General features: G+C 42.9%; 1 protein-coding gene across 4 annotated transcripts in view; it reads left to right on the forward strand.

Annotated features, from left to right (window-relative positions):
• The window catches only part of NR3C2 (nuclear receptor subfamily 3 group C member 2), a 470,603-nt gene that overhangs the window by 4,663 nt on the left and 452,435 nt on the right, over nucleotides 1-13,505 (forward strand). For 2 of the 4 annotated variants that reach the window (XM_068279217.1, XM_068279219.1), the window contains exons 1-2: nucleotides 1,965-2,195; nucleotides 10,790-12,554. In XM_068279217.1, coding sequence (XP_068135318.1) covers nucleotides 2,111-2,195; nucleotides 10,790-12,554 — 1,850 coding nt within the window. In that variant the 5' untranslated portion in view covers nucleotides 1,965-2,110. Of the gene's footprint in view, nucleotides 1-1,964; nucleotides 2,242-10,789; nucleotides 12,555-13,505 lie in introns of those variants that run through there. The other 2 variants (XM_068279231.1, XM_068279226.1) reach the window with 2 other exon arrangements.

Consider the following 13,505-nt stretch of genomic DNA (forward strand, 5'->3'; position numbering starts at 1 on the left):
GTCAAAATAACCATAGAGGTCATACTTACCTCCTGTGTAGTCTACTCCTCAATCCCTTTCTCCTCTCCTGCATCCTGTTTGTCCACTGTGATCAATGGAATTCTCCATGCTCCATTTTAAAAATGGCCATTACCCCATAACAGCTTCCTGGTCAGCACACTTTTAAACTGCAATATCACCCACTTGAGCCATAGGGAAACATGGACATTACCTTGCACATTCAGTTGTAACTGACAGCTGCTGATATATAACTGACAGCAACTGGTATATTTCAATTCTGACAAAATAATGTCATAAATGGTAGGGATCACTGTAAGAAGAAAATGGTGAGCTTCTGAGAGGAACTGACAGCGAGGTCAGCATGTAATATTCATTTGCAGTTACGCCATGTGTTTATTTTAAATAATTTTACTCACTTCAGGTTCCCTTTAATGGTAACCTGCCCATTTATTAACCTGGGCTGTCACATGTGGTGCGACTGTGGGAAAACTGCCTGCAGGTCCATCAGGTGTGACCCCGGCCTCAAAGTAAAGAAACATTTTAGAAGTTGCTTTTTCAAATGAATTAGTACACACTGTAGCTAGTTTTCTACCAATGTAAGCACATAGTAAAGATAAGCATAAACCACACTAGATGTTTTCAATACAAGTAGTCCCCAGTTAACGAATGAGATAGGGACTATAGTTTGTTCCTAAGTTGAATTTGTATGTAAGTCAGAACACTGAGCCTCCACTATGCCTTCCCTGTGTCTCCAGTTTCCCCCTGTGCCATTTAGTCATTGCTAAAAATGCCCCACACAGCTCCAACAAGCTGTCGTTTGTCTTGTCCTTCAATATGGAAGTGGCATCATTGTGATGTGTGTGCTGTTTGTATTGACGGGTTGTTTGTAAGTTGGGAAGTATGTAACCTGGGTACTACCTGTAGAAGCTTGATTCAATAAAGACATCAAACTGAGTGAAAATGGATACAAAACTGACTTTTGATTGAATATTGGTTGAAATGGCCATACTTTTCTCCATAAAGCTAGGCTAAGAGCCTTATTATTGGCCTTTGGCTTTGTACTGCACTCAGTGGTACACAGATAGTGCTGGTAATGTTTTGGTCAACATGAAATAAGATTCTTCTGAAACTTGACATAATCAGTCATTCATTGAGAATAATGGATACCCAGCATTAAAAAAAAACGTATACTGTACACACTGGAGGTGGTTGTCAATATCTTATGCCTAGTACACACAATGCAATTTTTGGTAAGATTGATGGCTAAATAGATTATTTCTGGCAGGTCCAATCTGATTTCTGATCGATTTTGTATAGAAGTGATCAGAAAATCGATCAGAAATCAGATTGGACTTGTCAGAAATAATCAATTCGACCATGAATCTGATGGAGAATTGCATTGTGTGTACCAGGCATTAGAAAGGGACTCAAGCAATAATTCAAGTATATTGCATTATTGATCAGGCCAGAGCTTGTTTTAAACACATGTAAGTACAGTAGGTATAATACACATGAAACTATTACAGCAAGTAAACATTGATAAAAGAATGAAGTAGGAATACCAAAGAGGTTAACTCGTACATCATTTTTATAACCATGAGTATACTTTGAAAAAGGAAACCTATGACTGGGTCACTCCCAGATGCGTCTTTAGTGGCTCACTGTGCTATAGGCATGAAAGGCTGCATAGGTGGGAGAAGTCAGTAAATACAAGTTCAGCCGCTCATTCTAGAAGTCGTCTGGCCGTTCTGCATAAAGGGTGCGCGCAGTAAGTTTCTTCCCCTTTGCATGTAACACGATGAGCGTCATATCTCGTGCACAAGGTCCCCGGGATCCAGCGGCACCTTGTACCAGCAGGATGGCTTCCTACAGCATGCAAAGGGTTAGCTTTTGTGTCGCAGCAACTTAATATAAGTCATGCCACCCTCTCCATAACTGACAGGTCAGCCGAGCCAGTGAGACGGCCGGGAGCGGGGAAGGAGTGTCAGAGGGAGAGCAGCAGGGACGGCTCCAGCCAGCATTGGCCATGTGACTTAACCCCCTGTGCGCCTGCGGTCGGCGCTGTCAAGCGGTGACAGGAGAGAGTTGTCTCCTGTGACTAATTCCGAGCATGAGGAAACCAAGCAACATGTGTGAATCGGTGACACACTCGTGTCTGCTGCCCCGAGGAGCTCAGAGCCGTGTGCACGCCTATTGTCAGTACAGCCAGCCAGCCAGCCACTGTCTATATACACACAGCAGGTACACAGGTGCCAGCTCCACTGGCTGCTGTTTACTTAGTCTACATTTGGGGATGCAGGAAGTGCACAAATGAGGGAAATTAAGGAATTATTATCATTATTGTGTGTTTATATGAGGATAAGCAGCAGCTGCAAGTTCCAGACTTCATAACTGATGTCCTGCTGGTGGATTGTGAGGGAGCTACACAGAAATGTTTCAGACATATCCAAAATACATTTTAGTTGTTCTTTGGGGTAGTCAGGTTTTGCTTCAGCACACCCCACAGGGACAGATTAAGGTGAAATGAGGACATAGGCAAAAAGCAGCTTTAGCTCGCTCCTTGGCATTTTTGGGAAGGTGCAGGGGGGGTTGATGTCAGGGAAGAGTCAATAAGGCCCCTGAATACCCTCCAGGCCTCTTTCGATATAGGATACGCAGGCGGACATGCGCTCGGAAGGCAACGCCCGGGATTGCATGCCCTCTGCCTTACGCTGCTGATCCTATTCACCACAGTGAAGGGGTTAGTGCTGCGTTTTGCCGACAGTGCATGCAGCAGTATAATATTGCATGCATAGCACTTTAAAGGACCACTATCGCGAAAAAAGTAGGCAGTTAAAATCTGACAGAACCGACAGGTTTTGGGCCAGTCCATCGCCTCATGGGAGATTCTCATGGTTTTTCTTTGTTTTTAACCAGATTTCCTGAAGAGCAATTTAACTGCCAAAATAGTAAGTTACCAGCCAGCCTTCCTACTCACTTGCACACTATTTTGTCAGTTAGGGCCCGTTTCCTCTACACGCAGATTGGATGCAGAAAAACTGACTCCAAGGAATGCCTATGGGAAAATCTGCATCAGAAAATCGCATTTAGTGGAAACGGGCCCATAGGCATTAATTTGAGTCAGTTTTCTACATTCATTCTGCATCCAATCTGCGTGTAATGGAAACAGGCCCTTAGACTTTGCAACTACTGTTCAGGAAATGCTGTTGAAAAAAAGAAAACACTTAGGGCTTGATTCACAAAGCAGTGCTAACTGTTAGCACGCCTGTGAAAACCCCCTTAGCACGTCTAAACGAGCTTTTCACGCGCAAAACTTTACGCGCGCAAAACTTATGCGCGTAACACTTTACGCGCACACTGCACAGAGCGCAGGGCGCGCCGCACGAAGTGCCCATTAAAGCCTATGGGACTTAGCGCGCGCATAGGACTTTGCACGCGCAAAACTTTGCGCGCGGTACTTAGTGCGCGATCTGATTGAGAAAACCGGTGCTAACCTACTTAGCACCCTGGTTAGCACGCCTAAAGACTTTAGACGTGCTAAGTAGGTTAGCACCGCATAGTGAATCAAGCCCTTAGAATCCCCCGTGAGGAAATGGACTGGCCCAAAACCTGTCAGTTCTGACAGATTTTAACTGCCTACTTTTTTTTGCGATAGTGGTCCTTTAAATGTGAATGCCAGACTGTGCAGTCTATACACTTCTGATGTTCTTGCGTGACGCACACCATACACGTTGCCAAAAGGTGCACAGCAACAGGGGCTTACCTAGTCCCTTGCAGATGACATGGTTCCTCATATATTCCCCCTAGAAGGCAGTACACTGTTGCCTTCTTTGTGGCAATGCCCATCAGGCAGCCCCTTCTTCTGAAATTCTGTGGCTCCAACTGCTGGAGGTGATGTGTTTGTTTCTGCTGCTCAGTTACTGCATAAATTGAATTGTTGTCAGTGTCTGTGAGGTTGCCGGCTGACCACTGCTTTTCCCCTTCCGTACTGTTTCCTTGCCAGTTGCAGAGCCAGACACCGAGCTGAAAACAGTCACACCAGTAATACAGTAGCACCATTACTCTGCCAGCCATCTGTGATAGTCACCTTCCATGTTTTGTCAGTCATATCACAGAGGTTGGTCGCCTAGAATAGTACTATAGTCGGTCCAATGCTTGCTGATTTGGCACCACTCCCTGGGTAAACAACTTTCAATATCCAGCCTTTATTTATGCAGACTTTAATTCCCTTTTCCACGTACAGGGTTGGAATACTAGGCTAATTTGTGTACAACCCTTGTAATACTGAAAGGAGCTATTTTAACCATTACATGGCTGGTGCTTGATTTACAGACATAAAGAACAGGGAATAATAGATATCAAAAAAAGAATACGCAGACTTTGTTTTATGGATTACTTTCAAATCTATAAAATATATGATCAGAAAAGTGATACGGCTAAATGGACAGAATAACAGATTGGTGTTTATCATCCTGCTGGCTGCCTGTGAGGTATTAAAAGAAAATCATCCAAGTCTGGACATTAATATTTAAAAATTGATTGGCAGCAGCTTATAAGGATTGCGATCAGGTTGTAAAATATCTACTCTGATGTGGCGAAGGGGTCTGAAAGCTGAGCATTTGCAAATAAAATACTGTTAAATGGGGAGGAAGTAGTTTACTATTTTTTTCCAGGAAATGTCAAAGCTTAATGCTCGTTCCTGATCCCATTTAATTACTCTGGTTCATCAATCGTTTCCAAGTGACAGCATACTGCCTAGCCATCTCATATTTCTCTGGGTATTGAAATACTAGGCAGATCACAATTTTTCTAAATCTCAAAGAATACATGTCAAAGGTGGCATACAGTACATGACTTATACTGCATACGTTGTGGTGTGAGCTCGGCTGTCAGCAGAGAACATCTATAATTCATCTGACACTTCGCTCAGGATACAGATGAGAACTGAGCAGCACACAATACAAGGTACATTTGATACCTGTCAGTGCTACTCAGTTATAGGTTTCCTTCAACTCCCCACATATTACAATACTGTTCAGAAATGACATAGAGGGCATCATTTCCTGATGGTATAAGATCTACACTGGCCTGGGGACCTTCTGCTCACATCAGGTATAGAAGGAATAGTTGACCACAATTTCAGGCGGAAGCAGAAAATGTGGTCGCCCGCTAGCGGCAGAAGTTTGTGCGCCACCATAGGGGCCCATTGTAGTTATCGGCTAGGAGGGGAAATTTGGGGACCTGCAGTGCCTGATAAATGTTGGGAGTTGAGGCTTAAATGATAATGATAAAATAGCGGTATTTAATACCGATATTTTACATTCACTTTTATGTAGAGTTTAATAGTAAAATATTGGTAAATTTATTGATATTCGACTATCGGGATCACTGGGTGCCCAAATTTCTAGGCGCCCTTTTTTGACATAGGCCGACAGGCCAGAATAAAACATGATGTGATCGTAATTTTGTCTGTTCTTACTGGCGTATTACAGATTTGAATTTGTGATTTTAAAGAGAAACTAAGGACCCCTTTTCCTCCAGGGATACTTACCTTGTAAAGGGGAATCCTCCGGATCCTAATGAGGCTTTCCCCATCCTCCTAAGCCTGAGGGATCCAGCGCTGGCTCCCCTAAACCCACAGCCGACAAGGATGTTGGCTGTGGTGCAGGCGCAGTAGCACCTGCATTATTTACCTTCCCCGGCTCCAGCGCAGGCGCAGTATCGGTTTTCCGATTGGGCTCAGGCAGAAATAGCCGAGCCCGATTGGGTCCGCTCTACTGTGCAGACACGAGTCGTCTGTGCAGTAGAGTGGAACCGATCGCGCTCAGCTATTTCCGCCTGAGCCCGATTGGAAAGCCGCTGCTGTACCTGTGCTGGATTGCAGTAGTTAAATATTTACCACCCTGGTGTTCTGGGGCTCCCAGCGTTGGATTGCTGAGGCTTAGGAGGATGGGGAAACCTTATTATCCAGAGGCTTGCCCTCAGGAAAATGTAACAGACTAGAAGTACACACATTTTCTACTGTAATGCAGGGATGCTGTTAAATGTACTTATTTGTCTGTAATAATAAATGTATTTATTATTATGGTTACATCTGATATGCCACTGACACCAGCAGCATCAAGAGTGGAAAGGAGAGCTGCTGTGGGGTTGAAAACACATTAGGCCAATGAGACATTCTGTCTGCCACATTACACTGTTGATTTTTGTTAACTGTTGTTAGAATGTGCTTTGTTCGATTTTGAGTTTAGTTGGACTTGTAGATACATCTTCTTGTCATGCAGTACAGTTGCATTTACAGTTGAATTTAGATTTGGCTCAGAACATAACGATAAACATTCATTCAGCAAAGCAAATATTGAGAAACAGCCAAAACAGCAGAGAACTGTCCTTGACATAATATGTGGCCTTTGATATGCTTGAGTGTCCACTGTACATGATTAAGTTATTTTTGTGCATTATTTGGCAAGAAAGTAGCATCTGTTATATAACATTAGCTGGAGAAAACAAACAAAGGCATGTTGCCCACAGAAATTAGTCTGGTATTGGTACAAGAAGGAAAATGCTGGAATTCCATTGGTCACTGCTGACAAGAAACATGCTCTCTTTTCCTTCCTTTTTTATAAATCAAGTCCATTGTACTCAAAGCATACAGGGGCTTATCTAGATGTCCTGTCTCATGTGCTATATGCTCATGTGCTCGTCTGTTCTATACTGTCTTTGATATGGAGAAAAGACTACTTATATGTGTATAGTGCCATAAAATGAATTTTGCATGCCGTTTTACTAGCACTTTGTGCTTTGTGTTGAATGGGCCTATTTAACACATGTCACATGAGGTGACCATGTACAATTTATGTATATCATTTCATAACGAGGGCCTCCAGGGTTCAGGAAAAACAACTTGTGAGATTTTTATGCGAGTACATGTATAAAAAATGTCTGAATGTACCCTATAAACAGTGCATTTTTTTCTGTTACCACTCTTTGTTGAATTTTCAAAAGAGTGAAACCGTAAACAGTACAGTGCCACGTGTCATTACATAACTTGTATAATCAGTGCTAGTAGCACATTAATACTGTATGTCCGTTTGTAAACACACCACATGCATTTTTGACTGGTATCCTTTAAGGCTGGGGAAAACTATGCCAGTCTGCTGCCACTTCAGAGTGATGAACAGCAATGCAGTCCGCTGTTTGCTAACATTGTTACAGTCAGGCCTTTTGAAAAGGCTATAGCCAAAAACAGATATGTCACAAAGACAGATAGAAGAGGCAAAAATTGAAGGGGCATTTCTTCACTAACAAGCGGTCTGCTGACACACTTCTTCCTTGTTGATTCCGCCGCCAGTGTCATCCTCATTGCCAGTATAGTGGTTCTCCTCTCAGTGGTCTGACGATACTGGTGCATTTGCAGAGACCCTTCCTGTTTTGTGGAAATGAGAGAATAATAAACCCCAATCACCCTCTCACTGTATGCTGGAGTCTCAAAACAGTGACCATCCACGTTATATGCTGGCGTATACAGAGCAAATCCCCCAACCCCACTTATCTCCTCTCTGTGTGCTGACATGCAAAAACAATCTACCTCCAGTCATGCCCTCCCTGTATGCTGGTATGCAGAGAGCAATAGCTCCCCCCCCCACAGTGACCATCCACGTTATATGCTGGCATATACAGAGCAAATCCCCCAACCCCACTTATCTCCTCTCTGTGTGCTGACATGCAAAAACAGTCCACCCCAATTCACGCCCTCCCTGTATGCTGGTATGCAGAGAGCAATACCACCCCCCCCACAGTGACCATCCACGTTATATGCTGGCATATACAGAGCAAATCCCCCCCCAACCCCATTTATCTCCTCTCTGTGTGCTGGCATGCAATGACAATCTACCTCCAGTCACGCCCTACCTGTATGCAGAGAGCAATAGCTCCCCCCCCCCCCCCCAGTGACCATCCACATTATATGCTGGCATATACAGAGCAAATCCCCCCCCCCCCCAACCCCATGTATCTCCTCTCTGTGTGCAGGCATGCAATGACAATCTACCCCCAGTCACGCCCTACCTCCTATGCTGGTATGCAGAGAGCAATAGCTCCCCCCCCCCCCCCCAGTGACCATCCACATTATATGCTGGCATATACAGAGCAAATCCCCCCCAACCCCATTTATCTCCTCTCTGTGTGCTGACATGCAAAAACAGTCCACCCCCAGGCACCTGTATGCTGGTATGCAGAGAGCAATAGCTTCCCCCCCTTCCCACAGTGACCATCCACCTTATATGCTGTCATGTACAGAGCAAATCCATCCACCACTCCCCCTGCTCCATTTACTTCCTCTCTGTGTATCTACTCCCAGTCATGCCCTCCCTGTGTGCTGGTACGCCTGGTATTCAGAGAGTAATTTCTCTCCACAGTGACTGCCCATCCCATAAGCTGGCCGCTGATCTTCTACCTCCAATGCTTGGAATACACATTGAGATTTTCTGTCAGATTTACTGTCAGCTCAATTATTTCTGACAGGTGCAAACTGATTTCTGATCAATTTTCTGCTCAATTTTCCATTCACTTCTATGAAAAATCATTTAGAAAATTGACCGGGAATAAGAATGGACCTTATCGAAAATAATCGATCTGAAAATAAATGTGATAGAAAATCTCATTGTATATTCCCAGCATAATACTTTTAGCCTCTAATACTCTAAGCCATAGGCACTAAACAAACATGTAGATCAGATGTTTCTGGTTTTTTTCAGGTGTATAATTCGGGCACTACTGCATCCAAAGAGATCAGCAGGATTAATATGGCAGCCACCATAGACTTCTCAGTTCAGGTGTACTTTTAGGCTACTTTCATACCTACTGTCACATCGAGTCGCAGTACTCTCCCCCGACGCACCTCGTCACGAGGGCAATGTCAATCTATGAAAACTTACACATGAAAAGTGACGAAAAAAAGAAGTAAGTAGTTAAATCACTGCAAGCTCACCGCAAACTCTGCAGTGCCAACCACATGGATTATGCATCAATGCACATCTGTGGAGACGCATGGTGATATGGTGATGCGGCGTGTGTACATGTAATCCAGTGAGGCACTTCCTGTCCATCAGGGAGTGCGTCACTGAGCTTGGGGCGGCGCTATGCATATTACCCTGTCTGGGCTGTCAGCCGCAGGGCTCTTCTGCTGTAGGACAATCGCACCACACAAATGTGAAACCAGCTTCAAGAACTAGAGGCAGAACATCAGCACAAAAGTCAGACAACTGACATTGTCTATGAGAGAATGAAGGTGGTGGCGTGTGTATTCCTCTCACTTAACAATTAGGCTAGATTCACATCGAGACGGATTGCTACTGTTTAATCGGAGAGGAGAGGCAAGCGTCCGCCTCAGTGGGACGTTGTGGTCTGGTTGTAGTCTGAAGCAGATTTGTTGCCACCAGAGGCTTATGTGAGAGCCAGGGCCAGGGCGAAGCAGAGGCGAGAGAGGCTCCAGCCTCAGGGCGCAGTGTAGGAGGGGGAGCACAACTCACTCAGCTATCATTCCCCTATTGTGTTTGAAGCAGAGAGAAATAAGAAAAGGGGATACATGGCAGTGCCTGCAAGCCTGATAACTAGAGATTAAGGTGTTGGGGGTCCTGGGGCGCCTCTTAGTCTGATAGCAATCAGTGTGTGATGGCTGGGGTGGAGTGGCGCACTTTGGTGTCTCAGCCTTGGGTGCTGGAGGACCTTGTCACGTCTCCGGTGGGAAACGTTATGCAGGTCAGAATGTTGCATTGCAGTTACTGTTGTGGACTGACGTGTGAATGAATCCAATTAATAAAATAGGATCCTCTTTTTGTCGTTTTTTTTGTGATCTGGCAAAATGGACAAAAAATGTCTGTTTTGTGTTGCAGTATGAATCGAGTTTTAAAGGGAAACAGAGATGAGTGATCTGGAGGCTGCCATATTAATTTCCTAATAGAAAATGCACGTTGTCTGGTTGGTCTGCTGATCCTGTGTCTCTAAGGCCCCTTTTACACTTAATCAGTTGCTCTCAGTTAAAACAGAAAGAAAACTGATTTTCAAAGTAATGCCCATGTTTTCCTATGGCACCTTTCACACTTAACGCGTTTTAACTGAAATCTTCTTCCCAATGCACTGCTATGGAAAAAACACGTACCAACGCGCACTAATGCATACTAACGCATACCAACTCTTTAAGTGTAACTGCTGAGTGTTTTGACATGGCATTCTCACACTAGATCACCCCTAGGTGTGTATTGTTTTCATGATATGATAACTTTATATTAGCTGTATTCCAAGAGTTCGGTACTGTGTATAACTTATTATCTTCTTTCATTAGCACAAACTCTTCAGTGGTTATGGAAAAACTTTCTAAAATTTGATTATGTAAGACCTATTAAGTTTCCAATACAGACTAAACACTCTAATTATTATCATCCCATATAATAATAAGGTTCAGTGATGTACAGTAATAGTAAAGTAATAATATATTTCCAGAAGTGCTCTGTATATAAGGACTAATACATGGTCAGACTACAAAAGGGTGTAATTTGAGTTTCTGACTTTTATGTGCATAACTGAAACTACACAGGCATATATTCAACATTTTAACATCCTTGCTTTAAAATTTTAGCACAGTTATGCGTAGATTAGGTTACAGCAGAGGAGATAAATCATTGTATACAAGGAAACTGATGTCTAAATGACTAAAGATAAGATGGAAAATGTAGGGCTAGGCTATACTTTTACAGAGATTGAATATTGACCTTTTTATGAAATTTTCCAGGTATGGAGACCAAAGGATATCACGGCTTCCAGGAAGGAGGAAATATGGAGAGACGATGGGGTCAAGTACCACAGCCCATGGAATTCTCCTCTGCTTCCAGGCAGCAGACCTCTGAAAACACTTACATGGAAATTGTAAATGTGAGTTGTGTGCCCAGTGCTTTTCCTATTACTGAAAGAGAAGGAAAGGAAAAACAAGATCTCCTCAATTGTCTTCATCAAGGTAATCAGTCTGGTACTTTAGCCCAGGAATTTAAGACAGACCTGGAGTCAAAAGAACTCTCTGCCACGGTGGCCGAGTCCATGGGATTGTATATGGATTCTGTGCGGGAAGCAGATTTCGCTTATGAGCAGCATAACCAGCAAGGAATAATTGGTCCTGGGAATTCATATGAGAATGTGGATCACCTTGTAAAATTTTACAAACCAGCCCCTTCTGGCACTTTTCCAATACATTGTCAGAATCAAACTGGAAGCTCTATTTTAGAGGTTGACAGTTCTGCGAATGGTAAACTTAACAGTAACACATTAAGGAGTCCTTCTTCCTGCAATGAGAAAAGTCCAGTCACCAACAGCCCCTCCAGCATGGCTTTTTCTGTGGGCAGCCCCACTGGAATTAACTCTGTTTCCTCCACCACTTGTCACACCAACTTTGGAAAGCTTACAGTCCACAGTCCTGTCAACCAAGGAACTCCTGTTTCATGTTCACCAAATATTGACACTAGGTGTTCTCTTTCTCATAGTCCTGCACATACTAGCACGGTTGAATCCCCCTTGTCTAGTCCATTAAGTAGTTTGAGATCACCCATTTCAAGCCCTCCGAGTCACTGCAGTATAAAATCCCCTGTATCAAGTCCACTAAATATTGCAGTGAAAGCTAATGCGTCAAGTCCTGGGAATATCAACACAAGATGCTCTCTTTCCAGTCCTTCCAATGCCAATAACAGGTCCACTATTTCTAGTCCTACTGCAAGTTCAATGGGTTCTATCTGTAGTCCAGCACACAACACTTTGGGGTTCTCTTCTGCAGTTTTGCCTACAGAATGTAGAACTGATGTCAATATCAGTACCGAAACTAAAGACAAAGGCACTCAGCAACTCTTATTTCCCAAATTAGAAGCTATGGAATCTGATACTACTGACAGTTCAATTAACTTGGTGAAATTCATCAAGCCTGACCCAGATGGGACTTATACTGACTCCTGTTTTGGAGATCATGGTAAGGTTGCTTGTAACTCATCATTTCCACTCTCGATAAAGCAAGAGCCTGGTAAAAACACTTGTTCTAATTCCCTTTTTAAAGGCACCCCGTCTGTAAATCCTTTCCCATTTATGGAAGGCTCGTATTTTACTTTCATGGATGACAAAGATTATTATTCACTTTCTGGAATTCTTGGACCACCTGTTTCATCATTTGTTGGCAGTTGTGAAGGCAATGGATTTTCTAGTCAAGGGCTGGCTACAGGAATTAAACAGGAGGCTGATGATGGCAGTTTTTACCAAGAGAACACTATGCCTTCCTCAGCCATTGTTGGTGTTAACTCAGGTGGGCAGTCATTTCACTACAGAATTGGAGCTCAAGGCACTATCTCTTTGTCGAGGCCTGTCAATCGAGACCAGCCTTTCCAGCAGTTGAGCTCATTCCCTGCCGTTGGCTCACTGGTTGAGAGTTGGAAAGCTCATTCTGAATTGTCACAGAGTGCTTTGTCATCCAGAAGAAATGATGGTTTTCCGGGCCCAGGATACATTCCAGAAAACGTGTCAAGGTGAGTAAGAAAGTAGTCACATTGTGAACACACCAGACAGGAGATGGCACAAGACTATAATTGCTACATACCTAAACTACGGAGTCATAAAATTAATAGGTGTGACTTCTTTATAGGAGCATTGATCGTATTACTTGGATACTTTTTTTTTATATCATAGATTTGTAATTTTATTTTTGTGGAATTTTTGTCTTACATTTATTATAATTTGATGTGGCTATACTTGACTGGATTGCATGGTTCTACTGGTTTTTCATAGTGCTGCTGAGCTATTTTTGCAATTGATTTGACATTTGTTTGGCACCTGAAAGTACCTTGGCATAAAGATAGTGTTTTACATAGATAAATAGTCTAAGAAGCAACCCGCTTTAGTGAGAAAGATATAGAAATATTATCTGTCTCTTATTATGCATTCTTATAAAGCTTACATTTTGTGCATTGCTTCACTGAGTACACTGTATAAAACCTAGTAGTAACTGTTATTTAAGGGAACCTGAACTCTTGCACAGGACAGAACGATAACATAGAGAAATGTGCCCTGTATGTATGTAGAGAGTTTAGCCTGTTTAAATTCCCCTCATTTATGTCTAATTACTAGTTCTAATTTGATATCTACCCTGTGTCACCTGACTGCCATGGCAGAGATGGCAGATAAGCTCATATGAAAACACAAGATGTTACCAATATGTCTGCTTCCATGAATCAGGAAATAGAAACAGTGCAGATTTATTTTAGGATTTGTGTGAACTGTAACGAAGAAATGTTTTTTGTTTGAAGGTTATTATGCTGTTGTGTATCTTTTAGAGCAGAGAGGATGTTCTGAGTTCAGGTCCGCTTTTAAGGAATTTATAATTTAATTTGTCTGTGGATTTTAGATACATCCAAGTCAGGGTTTCCCATATTTTCTTGCTCGCATACCATAATCATAGAGGTTTATTTGTTTTGTTCTTT

The sequence above is a fragment of the Hyperolius riggenbachi genome, chromosome 1, assembly GCF_040937935.1.
Source record: "Hyperolius riggenbachi isolate aHypRig1 chromosome 1, aHypRig1.pri, whole genome shotgun sequence".
Classification (NCBI taxonomy): Eukaryota; Metazoa; Chordata; class Amphibia; order Anura; family Hyperoliidae; genus Hyperolius; species Hyperolius riggenbachi.